This window comes from Pelodiscus sinensis, chromosome 5, assembly GCF_049634645.1.
Source record: "Pelodiscus sinensis isolate JC-2024 chromosome 5, ASM4963464v1, whole genome shotgun sequence".
Classification (NCBI taxonomy): Eukaryota; Metazoa; Chordata; order Testudines; family Trionychidae; genus Pelodiscus; species Pelodiscus sinensis.
Window position 1 is genome coordinate 110181201 of NC_134715.1, and position 20679 is coordinate 110201879.

Consider the following 20679-nt stretch of genomic DNA (forward strand, 5'->3'; position numbering starts at 1 on the left):
CAATGATAGTAATGAAAATGTGGCAATACATGCTTCGGAGCAGGCAGGCTACCCCAGTACAATCCTGCCAGGGACCTTAGTACATATTTTCATTGCTTTCCCAGGTCCCTCTGTCTTCACTGCTAACATACCTGCACCTGCTTGCTTATGGCTAGTATAGGCATTTTCATTTGGGCTATCATTATAGCTTACTTTAGGGTGTGAACATACTCTTGGAATCCATGTGTGTAGCATATGAACATAGTAAAAACATAACAAGAACCAGTAGCTGGAAACTGAAGCTAGACAAATTAGAAATATTGTACACATTTTTAACAGTAAAGTGGTAAACCAGTGGAATAAAGAGAAACGGGAAGCAGTGGATTCTCTGTCAATGTACAGGCAGTCCCCGGGTTATGTACAAGATAGGGACTGTAGGTTTGTTCTTAAGTTGAATTTGTATGTAAGTCGGAACTGGTACATATTGTAGGGGAAACTCTAGCCAAACATTTCTCCAAAGCTCAGTTTTATTCTCCCACACCTCACTTCCCTCAGTCCTTTATTCTCAAGCTGAGGTGTCTGCTGAGAAAAGCCGCTTCGCGTCTCCCTGGTCTGCTGGGGGGAACGCTAGCTTCGCGTCTCCCTGGTCTGCTGAGGGGAAGCAGCTAGAGCGGGGTTGCCTCACCCCGTTTGTAAGTAGGGATCCGATGTAAGTCGGATCCATGTAACCCGGGGACTGCCTGTATTCAAATAAAGACTGGATTCCGTTCTGGAAGATGTACTTTAACCAAAAGCAAGTTATTGAGCTGAGTCCAAGAGAAATGGGTGAAATTTAAGGGCCTGTGTTATACAAGAGGTCAGACTAGATCAGCAATGGGCAAACGAGACTAGCAAGTGGGCTGCATGAGTAGCCCTTCTTCATTTCAGTGGGCCGCAAGATTGTCTCAATTGTGACAGCCTCCTGAGCTATACGGTAGTTCCGCTAATTGCACTTGTGTATGTAGTATTTTGGGGTGCGCCCATTGAACCGTAACAGCACTTTGATTGGATGCAGAGGGAACACACGACTCTCATGGTCATTGTATGCAATTAGCATGCACCTTGCCTCTCTTGCCCCTGCTTTATGTGCATGCCACTTTAATAATACCAGTGGGAAAGAACTACCCAGTAGGAAAGAACTACCCAGATGGAAACCAGCGGAATCTAGCAACCCTGCACATGGGCAACAATAAACAAAATGTCTCATGGGCTGCACACACACCCTTGATAGGCCACATAAGGCCCTTGAGCCGTAGGTTCCCCACCGCTGAGCTAGATGATTTAATGGTGTCTTCTGTCTTTAAACACTACAAATCTGTGAAATATCTAAATAGTACTTAACAACAGCCTTGATCTCTGAGGAAAATTGTATCTGGTTCTGAATTGCACCTACTTCCTCTCTGTACAAGGGGCTGAGAAATTTAGATCTGTGTTTGGATCCAGACTTTGGACCTTGAGCTCCTCTCTGATAAATGTATAGCTTTATGAATTCTCACAAATGCCGAGAAAATCCTTCACATATTGTAATGTATGAATTAGTGAAAAAACAAGTTAAAAGCAAACAAACCAATCAATATATTACTGTTCTGTTTGAACTTATACTTTAATCATTGATATTGACAAGTATACTTATGATGATGCTTCAGAATACTGTAAGGGAATATATCTTCATGTTTTGTAAAAGCAATAAAGACTTTGTTACAATGAGTGTGAATATTACTATATGCTATTAAACATTTTCTGAGAAATATGATGAGACCACAGCAGTGTGGTGGAAAAACAGGGAGGTTTACTACTCTGCTACATAAATGAATCAAGGACAGTGGGCTGGTAATTAAGTAGAATTTTCTCTCAATATTTCAAGCTAGCAGGAACATGCATATAATTTAGCAATCCTGTTGAATCTAACGCTACCTTCCTTTACGTTCTTCTTATTAATTTTAGATTATTCCTTTTGGTTACTTTTTACCTGTATTATGGTTGAGTCTGTTTTCTGTAGACAAAATCATCTTGATAGCCCGTGGCTATCCTTTTCCATACAAAACTTTCCTTGACTGCAGATTCAGACCCACTGGGTTGTTTGTCTATAATTTCAGGATGTGGCTGAAAATCCCATCCTGCTTGACTGCAACCACTGTCCATTGTTTGACGCTTAGAATGTAAGAATAGCCATGCTGGGTAAGAGGAAAGGTTCATCTTGCCCAGTATCCTGCCTTCTGACACGGGCCAGTGCCAGTTACTTCAGAGAAAATGAATGGAACAGATAATCATCAAATGATTCTTCTCCTGTCACCCATTCCCAGCTTCTGGAAAACAGGGCCCTGTTCTATTGAAGCCATGTGTTTAGTCTGTCATTCACAGAGATTACCTTTTGTCATTTAAAAAAGTAGCCATGCTGGCCTTCATTAATATGTCAGGTAGATGACTAAACAGAATTTGTGCAACACAAGATAAGTCTCTTTCACATCTTAGCTGAATTGCAACATGTAAAAAGTTATGAGATTTGAATATTTGAGCCTTGTTCAGTGCAGCAGACCTTTTGACATTTCAGTGTATGCATTCGAAGTTTTAATTTTAGTATAATTTGAATAATAAATTATCTAATAAATATTTCAGGAATACTGATTTTTAAGACTAACTTTTAGCATAAACCCTAGTTCAGTGTTTCTCAACCTTTTTTATAAAGTACCCCTTTAAAAAAATGTATAAGTACCCCCAGTACCTACAGTTTTCAGACATACAATTTTTTTTTCTAACATTGCAACACATTTGTTTAAACAATTTAATCGTAGCCAGGCAGGCGATGAAATTTTTGGGTATAAAAAGTACAAAAATAATAAAGCACTGTAAAACTTAAAACAAAAATTCAGTTTTCCCCAAATTTCAGTTGTTGACCTACCCCCCAGACTTCTCTCAATTACCACCAAGGGTACTTGTATCACTGGTTGAGAAACACTGCCCTAGTCTATGGAACATATGTATAGAATATTTTCATTCTATGTGATCTCTTATTATTGACTCAGCTTTTGATAGGAGTATGAGTTATTTTTTGTTGCTTTTTTTTCCAGAATCATGCATACTGGCTCCCCTATCTCAGTATATTTTGTATTCTTGCAACAATTGCATCATTTTGCATTGGCCCAGGTAAGTAATTTTTTTCACTTTTGTGTCATTTTCCATGCACCAAACACTAAAACATGCATTACATTAGACCAGTGTTTTTCAAAGTGGACCATGGGCCTGCTTTGGGAAAGTCACTAGTAGGCCCAAGCCACTTTATTTACCTAACAGGTCTGTAGCCATGGAGCCTAATGCATTGCCTCTTGTTCACTGTTTCCAGCCAAGGCAACACTTTGGGTAAACAAAGCGGTGCAGGCCCTCTAGCAGCTTTCACAAAGCGGGCCTGCAGCCCACTTTGAGAAACCTTGCATTAGACATTGCCACATGTGTGGCAGGGGGTTGTGTGTGCATCTTGTATAAGATGATGATCAAAAAGATTAATCTCCCCTCGATAATGCTTCTGGTTCCTCATTGCATGTCAATTTTACATAGACTGCATGAATTTAGAAGAGCATGTCGATAGTGTGCCAGTAATGACACTTGTACTCTGAGTACCTGTTTGTTAGTTCTTTCAGGATTTATTAGGCTTTTTCGTAGCAAAAGATACAACTTGATCCACTGTATGTTATCCTTAGTTTGCAGTCTATTACAATGAACTCTTTTTGGAACAGGGTTTGTTCAAAAGCACTGATACCTAATGGCCTGGATTTAGAACTCAGTTACATCAGTGTAATTTTGGAACAACTACATGACTTAAATAACATTATTCCAGGATTACATCAATTTAACTGAGAACAGAATCTAGCCCTGTGAATTTCCAAGTAGCTAATTTTGATACAGTTTGTTTGCAGATACAGAAAGATGCATTTAAGCAGCCTCAATTTGTGTACAATATGTGGTGCCTAAACAATGTGGTGGCTCCCCTCCCCCCAAAAAGATTCCGTAACAAATTAATCTTTACAAAAGTGGGAAAATAAACTACACTTATGATTTTTCCTTCCTGTTTGTTTTATTATAAATATGAAAGCAAGGTTTCTGTCCCCATCACTTCTGCCATTTCATTCTGCATATTTTCTCCTTTCTCTTTTTATGGAGCTGAAATGTAACGTGATTCTTTTGTTCCATTTCCTTACCTGTGCATCGTTGTTGTTGTTGGCATAATTTCTTATTAAGGCCACTGTTCTCTTTGGTGATGGCGTTCATTATTTAACTACTACTGTGAATACAGTTGGCAAAGGCAACATACTGTTTTTGTGTGGATTGTTTAATAAATATGGCTAAATTGTAATATGTAAACACCTCCACCCCCCAACCCAGTGGGGTTTTATGTAGCCATGACACTGCAGGAGAAGTTCTTTCCTACTTTCCTAATGCTCTGGGCAAACAGCTCTGTCACTAATCTATGCCAGCTCCCTTCCATGCTCTCTGGCTGGATGTGGGTTAAACTAGCTTGAAAAAGCTGACACATTTCTGCCCTTGCCTACCTACCTATGTGGGAGTTAGGGAGCAGCAGAGAATAGAAGTCCCACCCAATCCTGGCACCAAAACCCATTTTGCAAATCATCATGCAATCCACTTATGCTTTAATAAGACCACATGTCAATCTGCCCAAGTATGTCATGTTCGAAACAAAATTCTGAGTGAAAAATTGCTGGATTTTTTTTAAAGGCATTTTCAGTCTTGGGAGCTCAAGCAATTACTTTAAACTTCTTGCCAATTTCCCTTTTAAACACACAGAAATAATTTACCTCCTGTAAGTATGAACACTAGTCACCTCCACTTATTTTTGTTTCAAAAACCCCATAGAAGCAAATTTGCAGAGTCATTTTGGCCACCCCTAAAAATTATTCATTAGTTTTCAAAACTTCAAATGTACATTGGAGTTCAAATCTTTACAATAAATCCTCCACATTTTTCTCTTCTCCCACCCACCCCCCCCCCTTTGTTTCCTGTGATAGATTCTATTTTTGTTCACTCAACTTTGTACACTTACCTTTTATCCTGTTAATGCTGCTAGTCAGGATTTTCTAATACATTTTGCACTTGTATTGAGGCAATACATGTAAGTATGGAAGACTGAAACTTCTGTTCTTTATTGCAGACTTCTGCCTATAGAAAATCTCTAAAATTACAGCACTTTTCTTGAAGCTATGTTTTCTTGTTTCTCCTTCTAAGGAAGAAAACGTAATACTTGTTTTCTCTAAAACCAATCCATTGACCATTCTCATGCAGTCATATAATCCTAATTGCTGGTAAAAATGTGGTGACTGTGATAGATGCTATCAACACATTATATAATAGTCTATGAATGTTCCAGGTTTATAAATGTTATGTGTGTCTTTATGGGCTAGGGATAGTATTCCTGACTTAATAGGGATGCTAAAATGTTTCCTCAGTAACTATAATTACCGATGAAAAGTAACGAGAGGTAAGTAGCTGTGTTAGTATGATTTTGGCAAAGCAAGAAAAGCAGACATGTAGCACTTTAAAGACTAACAAGATGGTTTATTAGGTGATGAGCTTTCGTGGGGCAGACCCACTTCTTCAGATCATTTTCTGAAAGTGAAATGGCATGACCATTATATAACAGAGGGATACAATGAAGAAGTAAACAAATCAGCTACATAGAATAGAAGGTACAATATGACTCTTACAATAAGCAATTTCCTCCTTCCTTATCTCTTCCTCGTCCCCTCGTCCCTACCTTCTATTCTATGTAGCTGATTTGTTTTCTTCTTCATTGTATCCCTCTGTTATATAATGGTCATGCCATTTCACTTTCAGAATATGATCTGAAGAAGTGGGTCTGCCCCACGAAAGCTCATCACCTAATAAACCATCTTGTTAGTCTTTAAAGTGCTACATGACTGCTTTTTTAAATAATTACTGATGTTTGTTTAATGAACATCTCTGAGGCAGGTAATAAATCTGGAGAAATTTTGTCCCTGGGGGGGAATTGCATATAGTGGTTTGATGTGGTTTAAGAGGCCTAGCAAATAAACTGAAAGCCATCTAACATGACTACTATGACCTGAGAAGAAATGTTATTCTCACACTTGATACAAGAACTGGCATGAGACACACAGGTCCTGTCCTGAAATATTTTGGAACCTGCCAGAGCTCCCCTGTGAAGGCTGGGTGATACCTGGTAGATATAATTGTAAACTATTTGTTGTGAATACGAGGGATTTTCAGCTTAAATTCCAAGTCTGGAGGGAGTGAGTCGAGGGATTCTGCCCCAAGCATTATGATGATGATTCCATTAAAAAAATTAAAAGCACTTTAGCTAAATTGAATGAGGCCAGATTTACCCACAGTGAAACTGCCCCTCTGATCAGTTATCCTTTGTCTGGGCAGGCTCTGAATTTTTGTGCTTCTTTTGTTTCTGTAAAGGACCATTTTTCTTTTAGAAATGGAAACTAGTTTCCATCATTAGCCATATTTCATAATAAAAGAAAACCTACCCTATATTGTTAACCTAAAAAAAAGTATAGATTGGACCTCCTTGGTCCAGCACCGTTGGGACCTGATTGCTCCCAAATGAGAGAATTTGCCAGACTAGGGGAAGTCTCCTGCTACTAGCTGTCAAGGCTGCCCCAGAAGGCACCTGTCTCACCTCCCACTCCTCTCACTTGGCTGAGCACCTTGCCTAGCTGTTGCCGGCTCCCTGGGTAGCAGAAGCTGTGACTCCTGCGATGGGGTTCCAGCCCCATGCTCAGGGAACTTCTACGGGGCTCTTGCCCTGGCCCCACGCTCCAAGAAGCTGTTGGAGGATTCTAGTCCTGCACTGCCATGAGACTCCAACCTCAACCCCAAGTTCCTAGAGGCTACCATGGGGCTCCAGCCCAATGGTGATCTGTGTTGCTGGGGGACTCATGCGAAGCCCCACGCTGCTGTGGGCTGCTGGAAGCTGCCGTGGGGCTCTGGCCCCGGTCTGGCCTCCAGCCGGGCTTCCAACCCTGATGCCCTGGCTGGCTGGCCCTCCTGCCCTTAGGCTCCCGGATTTCTCTTTATCTAGTTGGGGCTGCGGGGAAGTAGCAATTTGCTGCCACCTTTTGCCAAGAGTAAGTTATGGCACCCCTGCTCGGAGATATCTGGGCTGGCTGGTGTATTGGAAAATAGAGCCCATGTTCCAATCCTCTCTGATCCCTTCCTCCTAGCCTGAGGTAGCAAGCAAGCATGGAGCAGTCCACTCTTTTCTCTCTCGTTGCCCAGATACAAGGTCTGGGGAGACTTTGCAAAGGTGCAATGAAGGTTCCTTTATGATTCTACATGGCTGCGTAGTCCAAATCAAAATTTAGCCCTTAATATTTCAAATCCAGCTCTGCGGTTTGCTGTACGGGCAGTCCCCGGGTTACGTACAAGATAGGGACTGTAGGATTGTTCTTAAGTTGAATTTGTACGTAAGTCAGAACTGGTGTCCAGTTTCTCTGCCCCGGGCTTCCTGGAATCATCCCTGATCAGTTTCAACAGCGGCTGAATCTGGATACCTGGGACAGAGCAACTGGGGCGCTGCGGGGACCAACCCGGCAGTACCCCAGCTGCTCTACCCCAGGTGTCCCCAAGTCAGCTGCTGCTGAAACTGATCAGCGGCTGATTCCAGGAAGCCCGGGGCAGAGCAACTCTGTCTCCGGCTTCCTGTAGTCAGCCACTGGTCAGTTTCAGCCGCGGCTGACTTGGGGACACCTGAGGCAGAGCAGCTGGGGTGCTGCTCCTCGGCGCTACTGGACCAACCCAGCAGCACCCCAGCTGCTCTGCCCCAGGCGTCCTGATTTCAGCCGCTGCTGAAACTGGCCAGCAGTGGCTGAATCAGGACTCCTGGGGCAGAGCAGCTGGGGTGCTGCCGGGTTGGTCTAGTAGCGCCGCTCCTTGGCGTTGCGGGACCAACCTGGCAGCGCCCCAGCTGCTCTACCACAGGTGTCAGCGAGAAAAGCCTGGTTTGCGGGGGGGGGGGGGGGGGGGGGGAGAATCGCGCACTAGCTGCGCCCCCCCCCCCCAGCAGACCAGGGAGACGCAGGCGGCGGGATGCCGAGACGCGCCGCGTCCTCCGGGACGAGAAAAGCCCCGTTCGTAAGTATGGATCCCATATAAGTCGGATCCGCGTAACCCGGGGACTGCCTGTATACCAAAGTCATCAGTGGTTTAAGTATATGAGACTCCCATTAACTTCAGTTATACGTGATTTTGTGGGGGCTGACACTGAATCTATATCTACATGTCTAAATAAGAAAAATGAACATAGATGTACTGATTGTACAACTGATATGCTGAGTGATACTTGACTCTGTGAGTAGTCTCATTGAAGTCAAGTGGGCTACTCTTTGAGCAAGGTGCTACCCTGTGGAAGTCAGTGTAGCACAGTCACGTCCTAAAGAGTTTTCACTTTGCATTTTTATTTTAAAATGGAGCCAGCCATGTTTTTTGTAGTCTGTCCTGGAAATGGGACATTTCTACTCATTTAAACCTTAGAGCTATTAAACAGCAGGACACTGTTATACCACAAAATATTTGCTGAATTGTCACATTGGTTTGAATCAGTGTTCTTTCTAAGCTGCATGGCAGAACAGCTTCACAGGTGATTAATCAGCCCTGTCCAGTCAGGCTCATGGCTTCATGCACAGAGCTGACTGACTGGGCAGCACTGATTAATCATCTGTGACGCTGTGCTGCCTACCAGCTTAGAGGGAACACTGCCCTGAATTATTTGATTCAACAGTATAATGAAAGAACCGGTGAAGAAGCAACTTCCTGTCTTTGTTGTGCTACTACACAAGGAGTGAAGGCTTATGAAGAGGAGTGCTCCTTTTCCATGCATAAGCATCAGTGTTTAAGTATTAAAATAAAGGTGCCAAGGTACAGTGATGATCCCCACACGTGGTCTGGTGAGTAGGGATGGTTGTCCAACTCTTTGACTCTTAGGATGTGTACTGCCACTAGACAGGAGTAGATGATGTTTATTGTCAAAGTAGCAGGAAAGGGGACCACACTAGGGATGTATCTGCTATTCAATTAGTAGATAGGAAGCCTGGCTCGGGCCCTGCTCGTGCTGGGTGCCGGCCCAACCCTGCTGCAGCTCTGCAATGTAAAGGCCAGTAGGAGTCAGGCAGCATGCCCTCCTCCCTCCCTTTCCACCCCTTCCCCCAGCTTCTACTGCATTTTAAAATGCAGAGCCGCAGCTGGGTTTGATACAGCACCTGGCATGAGCTGGGACTGAGCCAGGCTGCCTGCCCAGCCAGCAGCAGCCCCTGACCACAGGGGATCCCAACTCCCCACTGGGACCCCCTGCGGACAATCTGCTTTTAAATCAGAAATTAAAGGGAAATCATGCCTTACTAATCTGCTAGAGTTTTTTGAGGGGGTCAACAAACATGTGGATATAGTGTACTTAGATTTCCATAAAGCCTTTGACAAGGTCCCTCACCAAAGGCTCTTAAGTAAAGTAAGTTGTCATGGGATAAGAGGGAAGGTCCTTTCATGGATTGATAACCAATGAAAAGACAGGAAACAAAGGGTAGGAATAAATGGTAAGTTTTCCAAGTGGAGAGAGGAAAGTAGTGGTAACAAATGAATTGAGCACAGGCTATGTCAGTTATAGAGCTGGCTCCCACATTAGGAAGTGTTCCCCTTTCTCTTACTGGTTCTTCATGTACAATTGCATGCCAGATTGCTTTAGTTCCTTTTACATGAACAGATAAGACATCTAATTACTTTGAAATGGAACAAAAATAATCAATGAATTTTTAATTAAAATTAAATTAAATTTTAGTCCATCTAAATGGGCCTTATTAGATGAGTTGAGAGGGGGCTTACAGACAGGAAAAGTTGATAAACCATCAGTCACATATTAGTTAACTGATCTATGAAGACTGAGGAACCACCCATACTGTGCATTAGTGTAATTAAGCTAAGACCTAGATATAGTCAGTTTTGTAGAATCTTGAGCCATCATTCAGAACTCCAAGTGCTTTTTTAAGGGGTTGCTGATTGTGGGACTTAATGAGTTTAATGGGTTCTTTTTCTGGGTGTTAGATAAGCAGAATTGTATAGATGAAATTCCAAAAAATTAATAAGTATTCCAGAATCCAGTTGTGTAATTCTTGCTCAAATAAATATAAATGTGTGGTCCCATTGGCTGCAGTGAAACTACTCATGTGAGTGAAGAATTATAGGATTGGGCCCCTAAATTAGTTACTAGCCACTGGGCAAATAGCTACTTCAACATCAAAATCCAGTAGATTGTAGCTATGTCATCTTAACTTAAAATTAAAAGGGGAAGCTCTACTTTTGGGTCTTTGTTGGTAAAAGTAATAATGTATAGTAGTAACTTAACTTAAATTCGATACTCTGATATGTTATTGACTAATATAGTATTGCTCAAATTCTCTTCTCTGTTGTGTGTGCTACCCAACGTAAGGGAAACAGTTAATATATTTCATTGTGCAAATAGGAAAATGGTTGTAGTAATTGAAAATTAATCAGTGTGCCACTTCATCTTAATTTTATATTTTTTAAATAGAGTAACTGACTAGGCTCAAAGTTTTTCTGTTTACTAGGAGATTTTTTAAAATACCTAGAGGTGTGTAATGCAACATATTAATAAATTGAACATCTTTGTGCAAAATGTATGCTATGAACATAAAATAGTTTAATTTACTTTATTTCGTCAGCATTATGGTTCAGATTTTCATAGCACCAGCTAAATTTTGGTTCGTGTGTCTTTAGGTGTCTAGCTTGAGACACCTAGGGCCAGAAACTCAGGGGCTTACGTCTGACTGTTAAACGTCTGCTAGACTTCAAACTGGTCAAGAGCTTAAATGGAGAGGAGGTCCTGTGTGAGCCTTCTATGCCAGAATGAAGTTATTGCATTGTGGCCAACACAAAGGTCATATTAATGTTAAAGTTATGATCATGGTGAGGAAATGTTTGTAGCTTAATGCAATCATTAATCATAAAAAGTACAATTTCTCACTTTTAATATATAGCACACAAGAAGACTTATCTGGTGTTGCTCGGGTCCTTCAGGCCAGGGAAATGGTGGTATGGGGGGTGCAGGAGTCAGGGCAGAGGGTTGGGGGTGTGAGGTACTCGGGGAAAAGTATTGGGAGATGGCGGGGGCTCAGGCCAGGGAGTGGGGGACTCAGGCTAAGGTTCTGGGGGAGACTCATCATGGCCACCCGCAGCAGCAATGGCAGCACTGCACCTGCCTGGCTCCTGCTGGCTCCTCCGGGGGTTGGGGAGAACTAGAGCTGTGTTGCATGGCTCCAGCTCTTCAATGGAGAAGAAATGTTATGGAAAACAATTTGGATTCCAGGCACATTTTCCTGGCACAAGCAAACCCTGACCTTGCTTTAAGTTAGGATAAGAGGAAGCTGCCTAGAAAATGTAGTGGTTCTAGTTCTTACCGTTTAGGAGGGATTCTTGAACAAATGGACTCAGACAGACATATGCACAAACTCTCTAATATAGATAGATTATTGTAACTCGGATAGTAACGTAAGTAGACGTGAACATTATTTTTAATCTTTTCTGTTTGCCATAAATCTGAGAGAATGTTTTCCCCTGGAACATGAGCAATAATGTTCAGCCAGGTTGTACTTCCCAGAACCAGGACCCTCTGGTCCAATAATATCCATGGTCTGGCAGGCGGCAGCCTAGTCAGGTTGGTGCGAGGGGAGCCGGCTGGAGCTGGAGGCAGGGGGATTGGCATCTGGCAACCTAGCCAGGACCAACAGCCAGGGTGGAAGCAGAGCTGGTGGGAGGCTGGCAGGCAGGTGGCAAAGGACTTCCCCTGGTCTGGTAAATTCCCTTGTTCAGGATGTCAGGTTCCTAGGATGCCGGACCAGGAAGATCCAACCTGTCCAACTTAATAAACTATGTGACAGTTCTTAGCTTTGTGTGGAAAGATGAGTGTCACCTGAGTTAACAAGCTGGTATGGATTGTGTGATATAATTAAGGTTTTGGAATATGCCTTAACTATCTTTGTAGTTAATTGGAGCTTTCATATTGACTTCAGCAAGAGTTATAGATGGCTTCTAGTGGGTCAACAAATATAGATATTTGGCTAGGATAAATCCAGCATAACTTTGTTGACTTCTGTGGAGCTGTGTCAGTTTACCCCAGCTGAGGATCCAACCCACAGTGTATAGAAATTAATACTTTTAATTGCCTCACAGTGCCATAATAATTCATTTACAAATGCAATATTTTCTCTCCTGTTAGAACCTCTGATGATTTCTGTCTGTCACTTTCATAAAAGCATATGGCAGAGTCCCATCTGCTCCTCACTAACCAGGAACAGCTGTCACTTCTTCACTCAGGATCCCCCCCCCCCTTTTTTTTCAGGCAAGTTTGCAGATGTTTTCCACGCAGAAATCTTAAGTATTGAAACTGTAATGTTAACTACAGGTATATTGATGGATTGTTGATATCCCTCTGCTTACAACAAAGACAAACAAAAAGCTAAACTGTATTTCCTAACATTTTCCAGTGATGTTCTGTCCTAAAGTGCCTTAGTTCCTAAATATCCGAAGGCTGGGGTTCAACACTTATTTATGAACTTAAAATAGTAAAATTAGTTAACTAAATTCCTTCAAATGACAGTGGCCCCAGGGATCATGAGATACACAAGGTTTCTCTTAACTATTGTTCAGTACACTAGCTGCAGGGAGAAAGGTGCTATTACTCTCTTGACCTTCCAAGGATCCTATGAACTACAAAAATCCTACAGAAGATGGCTAACCCAACATTAAGGCTGCTTCAGCAAAGGAGTAGATTTGTACTTTTTTTTCTTGAATGATTTTTTTCAATAAACTACTATTCAACACTGCTAGAATAGTACATCTACTAGCAGGGTACATCTACACTGCAATGCTGTTTGGGGGTACTGGAGTATCCCGAAATAACTATCCCTCATCTTCACGGCAAGCCCATTACTTCTGGCTCGCTATTCCCCATCCCTGTAAACTTCAATGTACGACGAGTACAGGATGTTTTGGAATAGCACTTTATTTTGAAATTGGTACTGTGTTGACAGTGCCAAATGATGAAATAAGATATGCAATTTGCATAGCTCAAATTCCATACCTTATTTCGAGTTACAGGGCTGTGTAGATGCACCTTGAAGATCCAGAATAAAATTTACTTCTGATTAATTGATCAGAAAGCAAAGATGATGTATATATTCATGAATTCAAAGAAAATTATGCTGAGTAGAGAAGATTGGAACATTTCCTTGTAAGAGAAGTTTCATCAGATTATGTTGTTAAATTGAAGCCAGAATGTTTCACTAAGACGTGTTAGTTATGACTAATTTTGTCAAGAAGATGGGGAGAAAGAGAGAGGCTTCCCAAATACAAAAACTCTGATTTCTATCTGAAAATGTACACAGGCAGTCCCCGACTTACGCGGATCCGACTTATGTCGGATCCGCAGTTACGAACGGGGCTGCCCCGGAGTACACGGACTGCGGGACCTCATGGTCCCGCCGCCCGTGTACTCCAGGCGAGAAAAGCTGCTCCGCGTCTCCCTGGTCTGCCTGCTCCGCCGGGGGGCTCGAGCAGCGAGGCAGCCCAGGCGCGCCTGGGCTGCATCGCTGCCGGCTTCCCCAGGCTTTGCAAAGCTGCGGGGGGGGCTCGGGCAGCGGGGCAACCCAGGCGCACCTGGGCTGCTCCACTGCCGGCTTCCCCGAGGCTTTGCAAAGCCGCGGAGGGGCTCGGGCAGCGAGGCAACCCAGGCCGCCTGGGCAGCTCCGCTGCCGGCTTCCCCGCGGCTTTGCAAAGCCGCGGGGAAAGCCGGCAGTGGGACAGCCCAGGCGCCCCGCGGCTGTCCCGCTGCCGGCGTCCTCAGACGCTTTGCTCCCCGTCTCCCTGGTCTGCTGGTCTCCAGCAGACCAGGGAGACGGGGAGCAAAGCCGTGGAGGACCCAGGCGGTGGGACCGCGGTGCGTCTCGGTCCGCTGCCCGCGTCTTCCTGGTCTGCTGGGGTGGTGGGGGGGTGCAGCTAGTACGCCCCTCCCCCCCCAGCAGTCTAGGCTTTTCTCTGGACGCCTGTGGCAGAGCAGCTGGGGTGCTGCCGGTTGGTCCCGCAGCGCCGCTCTGGGCACTACTGGACCAACCCAGCAGCACCCCATCTGCTCTGCCCCAGGCGTCCTGATTTAGCCGCTGCTGAAACTGACCAGCGCTGACTACAGGAAGCCCGAGGCAGAGTTGCTCTGCCTCGGGCTTCCTGGAATCAGCTGCTGATCAGTTTCAGCAGCAGCTGACTTGGGGACGCTTGGGGTTCTTAAGTTGAATCTGTATGTAAGTCAGAACTGGCGTCCAGATTCAGCCGCGGTTGAAACTGATCAGTTTCAGCAGCGGCTGACGCCAGTTCTGACTTACATACAGATTCAACTTAAGAACAAACCTACAGTCCCTATCTTGTACGTAATCCGGGGACTGTCTGTATTGTGACCCAAATTCCTCTTTCACAAAAGTTTTGGAAAGGTATTGTTTTCTTCTACTGAAGAAGGAAAACAAATGTCAAAAGTTCTCGTGAAACAGAATTGTCATCCTGCAGCCAGCTCCAGTGCTGGCTGTAGTTGTTTATTTGAATATTAATATAATTCCAAATCTTACTATTGTCAGCCTATGACGAGGTAAGCAATAGGCAATAAGGTTTTCCAATTGGGCCTTATGAGTGGTGTCCACAAGGAACTGTTCCTGCAATTCAACACTTGCAATCTGTTGCCAAAAATATGTGTAAATGAATTACGGGTACAAAAATGTCCAGTTTAAATAGCAGTTCAGATATTTCCTGACTTGGCACATAAATTTAATACAATCTTGGCTTTTGTAATGTTTTTTTATCTAGTTTTGTGAAGTATTCTAAATAGTTTTTTGCATTTTGTATGTAATTATGTTGCATATCTGCTATTTGTCCACTGCTGTGTAGCCAGTCCAATTACAGTAAAACTCCAATTGTCCTGCATCCAGTGGTCCGGCACTCCGGATAGTCTGGCACCAACTGGAACCCCGAAGTGCTCCGGCCAGCCGGACAATTGGAGCTGCTCCATGCCACTTCCCCAAGGCCGCTGCTGAAAATGACCAGTGGCAGACTTGGGGAAGCCGGGGGCAGAACAGCTGGGGTGCTGCTGGGTTGGTCCCACAGCGCCGCTCAGGTGAGGGGTGGCATTGAGAGACCAACCCTGCAGCACCCCAGCTGCTCTGCCCCGCCGCTTCCCCAAGTCACCGGCTGCCGCTTGCAGCCCCAGCTGGCCTGTTGCCGGCGGCTGCGCGGGGCTTCCCCCGCCAACCCTGTCCCCAGAGCCTTCATAGCCCCCCTTCCGGAGTACCTCCTGATACTCTAGCATATCCGATAATTCAGCACCCCCTGAGTCCCAAAGGTGCCAGATTATCGGAAGTTTACTGTAGTAAGATTTCCCCACCCCAAAATCATGAAATTAGGGAAATAACTTTTAGAGCAGAATCTTGCAACTCTGGCAAACTGAAAATAACAGATTTATTTGTTCACTTGAAAAAAAATTAGCATTGATTTAAGACCACTACAGGTTGATTACAATCATGCTGTCTAACTTTTGACCGCTGAAATGGCATATAAACAAAGAAGAAAGGTATAAACCTTTTAATAAACAGAAACAGAGACACGCTTTAATATTCCTTGTTTTGTGGAATGGAATAAAAAAGCTGTTTGCTACAGTAGAGAGGAAATCTGCCTCTGATTGAGGAACAGTGAGTAAAAGTAATTTGGTGAACCTTCAGAGATCTGAAGTGTTAGCTCTGTTACCTGAAATTTATTCTAACCATCTTTGCTCTGGAGATTATACCAGTTTGGATCCAGTTCAAGTATGGGATTAATATTGTGTTCAGTTCTCACTTTGCCTTTGATATTTTAATCATATCTAGGAGGATGACAGAGACAGGGTTAATCAGAGACAGTTGAAAAGTCTGCTACCAGACAAGCTGAGCTATATCAAGTGTTCAGAATGACTGTATGCTTAGATAAAATAAAATATTGACTGAATGAGGGAGAAAGAGAAGGGTTACTTTGTGTCCTAGGGTGAGCTTCTACCTGGGCATTTGACTTGTCTTTTCTGATCCGTCTCTTTAACTTTATTTATTTGTGGAGAATTAACTATATTTATTTGGATGCTATTTTCATGCATTTCTTATAACCTTGTGAATCTAATTCCTTATCTCTTTATAATATTGTATGGGAAACCTGAGTTGAGAAGACGATCCAGCTCTGAATTTTAGGGTCCAAAACAGCTAAAGAAATTCAGCAGTTCTAGTTTTGAAATGTTGTTTTCTTTCTCTTTTTCTTTTGCTCTAGACTGCCTAAGAAGGATATTTCACTTTTGTCTTTGTAGCTTGTGGCTTGTCTTATGGTTTAGTTCTAAGTTTACTAGAATTTGTATGGAAAGTGATTCAAGATTGAATTTAGATGCAAGGTATGTATGTTAAATTGAGGTAGTTGCACGTTTGGCATCTGTTAAATTGGTGGCATGTTGTATACAGGAGGAAATTCAGAGAAAATTATTGCTGCACCTTGAGGTTGGTATTTAGATTTTAAATCAGTCTGGCTCTTATTCTGAATGTCAACGCAAAGCTGTATGAACAGTGGAACTGGTTGTGAGAAAAGGGTATCTTTGAAAGTCAGGAGGTTTGTTTGACCTGCAAGGGCAGTAAAAATGTTCCTGGATCCATGACAAAAGAAGAGGGTTAGACCATTCACAGTTACATGTCTCCGTTCATGTGCTGCCAGAAACAAAAAGATTGACATAAAATGTAACTTGTATTTCAGAAGGTAGTCCTGATATTGCAAGGCTCTCGTGTGTGGTATTGTTCTGTCTATCTCCACTTACAGGGATGCATGTGTTTCTTGAGTCTCATTTCTGTACTCCCAGCAGGTGTTAGATCTATGCTTGAGTGCATAAGCCTCCTTTTTCAACAGAAATCTGTGGCATCTAAACAAATCCAGGGGAGAGGGCGGGGAAAGGGAGAGCTGTATTTAATTGAAAAGCCACTTATTTTAAAGCTCCTCCATATTTTCAAACAGGGTCTTTAATCTTTCAGTTATAACAGAGTTGGGCAAGATATGGCCTGCAACCCAGATTCGGCCTGCCAAACCTTTTAATCTGGCCCACCCCACCAGGACCCTTAGGCACAGAGCAGCTCCATGCTGCTCAAAGTGGCTGACTGCTCAATGTCGCTCTGCACCGCATGCTTGCGTGGAGGGAAGCCAGTCAGCTGAGAGTTTGTTTTGAAGGCACAAGCACACACAAAACTTTCCCCCTCCAGCATGCCACCCAGAGAGCCTCTTTGAGCAGTCTGGAGCTGCTGGCAGGCAGGAACCCTGCCTGAGGCGCCTTCTGGGCTGCTGGCCAGGAGTGGCCTAAATAAGTGCCTTCTGTCCAGAGCCTCCCTCTGGCACTCCATCCCCTCATTCACCTCCACTCTCTGCTCTAGGTCGCCACCCAAGTCCTCTGCACACACTCCCTCCACCCCAAGACACAACTCTCTGCAAGACTCTGAACCTCCTTCTACAGCCCTCACCCAAGCTAGAATCCTCTCCTGTACCCATAAGCATACCCATACTCCCTCCTAGACCTTTCACCCAAAGCCCTGACCCCAGATCATGATCCCCTCCTTCATCCAAATTCCCTCTGACCCCACATCCTCTCCTGCACGCCAGTCCCCTACTCTGAGCTCCCTTCTGCACCCTGCACTCCCTTCATAGAAAAGTGTGGCTCTTGACCACTTACCAAAATCTTGGCATGCTCCCTGAGTTAGAAGCTTATGAAATCCTCCCAGATGGTAGGTATTCTTATGTAAGAGGACAGATAAAAACTGCTTTGGAGGAAGTAACCTTTAATATTCCTTTGTACTAAATAAATAAATGGGAGGGTCATTACAGTGCCTTTTCACGTGTTCAACATTTAGATCTAAACAGAAAATATTCTAGACATTTTACAGTCTTTTATAGTCTATTTCAGAGGTAACTCCCACAGTAATTGAACTCAGAGAATTGCTATTCAAATGTGAATGAACAAACCATAAGAAATCCCTAATTCCCTCACATTTTTAAGACACTAGACCCCCTTACTTACTAATATTCATCTGTTGTGCAGGTCTACTGGTATCGGAGATAAGTTGCCAATGTTGGATAGGACCCCTGGTGTGAAGATTTTATAAGAGCTTACAATCTAATTATGTCAATTTGCTTCACAATGGCAATTGCAAGTCATGTCAATTTTTGCAGCATGTACTCCCACAGAGATGAACTGAGGGAGTGGCCAGGTTTTGGTTTTGCATAACCAATACCAGGCGAGGTTTGAGTCCAGATTCCATTTGATCTGAACCAGCAAAGTTCAAGGGTTCTCACTTGTTTATCTCTTTAAGGCAATGGCTTTCAATCTTTCCAGACTGCTAGACCATTTTCAGGAGTCATATTTGTCTTGGGTATGCCCAAGTTTCACCTCACTCACTTACTTACAACATCAGACATATAAAATACAAGAGTCACCACTCTGTTACTGAGAAATTGCTCACTTTCTCTTTTTACCATATAATTATAGAATAAATCAATTGGAATATAAATATTATACTTACATTTCAGTGTATAGTATATAGAATACTATAAACAAGTTATTTTGTGAAATTTTAGTTGATACTGACTCTTTGTGCTTTTCATGGAATACTAGAACTGGAAGGGATCTCAAGAGATCTCTTAAATCTCGAGTGATGGAGATTCCACAGCCTCCCTAAGCAATTTATTCCAGCATTTAACCACCCTGGCAGTTAGGATGTTTTTCCTAATGTCCAACCTAAACATCCTTTGCTGCAGTTTAAGAATATTACTCCTTATCCTATCATCAGAGGCCAAGGAGAACAATTTTTCTCCCTCCTCTTTGTAAAACTCTTTTTGATACTTGAAAACTGCTATCGTGTCCCCCTTCAGTCTTCTCTTTTCTAAACTAAATAAGCCCAATTCTTTCAATCTTCCCTCATAGCTCATGCTTTCTAGACCTTTAATCATTTTTTGTTGCTCCTCTCTGGACCGTCTCCAATTTCTCCACATCTTTATTGAAATGTGGTGCCCAGAACTGGACAGAGTACACCAACTGAGGCCTAATCAATGCAGACTAGACAGAATAATTACTTCTCATGTCTTGGTCACAGCACTTCTGTTAATGCATCCCAGATCATGTTTGCTGCTTTTTTTTTTTTTTTTTTTGCAACAGCATCACACTCATATTGACTCATATGTAGCTTGTGGTCCACTATAACCCCTAGATCCGTTTCTGCAGTACTCCTTCCTAGAGAGACACTTCCCATTCTGTATGTGTGAAACTGATTTTTCCTGTTGCATAAAGCCTCTGCCTGAGCTATTACTTTATTTACACACATTTTGTGGAAATGCATTAAACTGTAAGGTCCTGACAACATATTAGAGAATGACAGAACCTGCTGCTGACTGCATTGCTGTGAACACTGTTTGAGGGGGGTAGTTGTCTTCTCAGTCAGATGCTGTGCTCTGGATGGTATCTTTGTAACTATTGAGCTTTGAAGCTTTGTACTTGTCTCTTTGTAACTTTCAGCTACCTTGACTTTTAAATTCTGCTCCTTGTTGTACAATTGTTGACCTTTGCAACTTTGTAACTCTCAGCCAGGTTGCTTTATAAGTGCAGAAACCTACTGTAATCTTGGTGATTGTCGAGTCTTTCAACTTTCTAATCTTTCTTTGTAACTCTCAGGCACTTTGCTTGTAACTTGCTCTAAGATGCGTGCCCCCCTGTAATAAGTGTGTGTGTGAGACTGGAGCCTGTTTGGGGTGAGGGAAACAGCAAGGCTAAACACATAGAGCCAGGAGCCAACTGGTGACTAAAGACACAAGGCTGCTTTAAGCAAACAAAGGACCCAGACTGCGGGAGGTCTGGGCAGGTTCCTCAGTGAGTAACGTGGAGGTAGGACCAGAGCCGGCTGACCGGGCTACCGCCCGGGGCACCCCATTGTAGGGGGCGCCGCACCGGGCTGCCAGACCGGGTGGGGGTGGAGCCGTGCATGTGCTGGGCACCCAGGGGCAGGGCTGGGCATGCGCCGCACTCTCAGGGGCGGCACCGTGCTCCCGGGGCTCATGAATGGCTCAGGTCGGCTCTGGGTAGGACCCCTGTGTGAATGACAGGAGCTGCCCAGCTCTTATAAAAGGGGAGAGCACCTGGCAGAAGCTCTCTTTCTTGACCAGCTCTCTGACGGGGATCCATGGCTAGAGGCAAACTTCCCAAGTCAATATGCCTTGGCTTGTTCTGCAACTCTGTGTGTGTGTGTGTGTGTGTGTGTGTGTGTGTGTGTGTGTGTGTGTGTGTGTGTGTGTGTGTGTGTGTGTGTGTGTGTGTGTGTGTGTGTGTGTGTGTGTGTGTGTGTGTGTGTGTGTGTGCACTCAAGCCCCTTCAGTTTAACCCTGTAGTGGCATTCAGTGACAGCTCAGTCCTCTTGAGATTAACCCTGTAATGGATTAATTCCTCATTTAATAAATCTATATGAGTGTAACTTTGGGGTGGTCTCCAGTGAAATTTGGGGGAACTGTTTCTTCCTAAGTGGTATA

General features: G+C 43.6%; 1 protein-coding gene across 4 annotated transcripts in view; it reads left to right on the forward strand.

Annotated features, from left to right (window-relative positions):
* Positions 1–20679, forward strand: part of SLC2A9 (solute carrier family 2 member 9) — a 182865-nt gene that overhangs the window by 114347 nt on the left and 47839 nt on the right. For all 4 annotated transcript variants that reach the window (XM_075930736.1, XM_075930735.1, XM_006128181.4 and 1 more), the window contains one exon: positions 3087–3162. In XM_075930736.1, coding sequence (XP_075786851.1) covers positions 3087–3162 — 76 coding nt within the window. The remainder of the gene's footprint in view (positions 1–3086; positions 3163–20679) is intronic.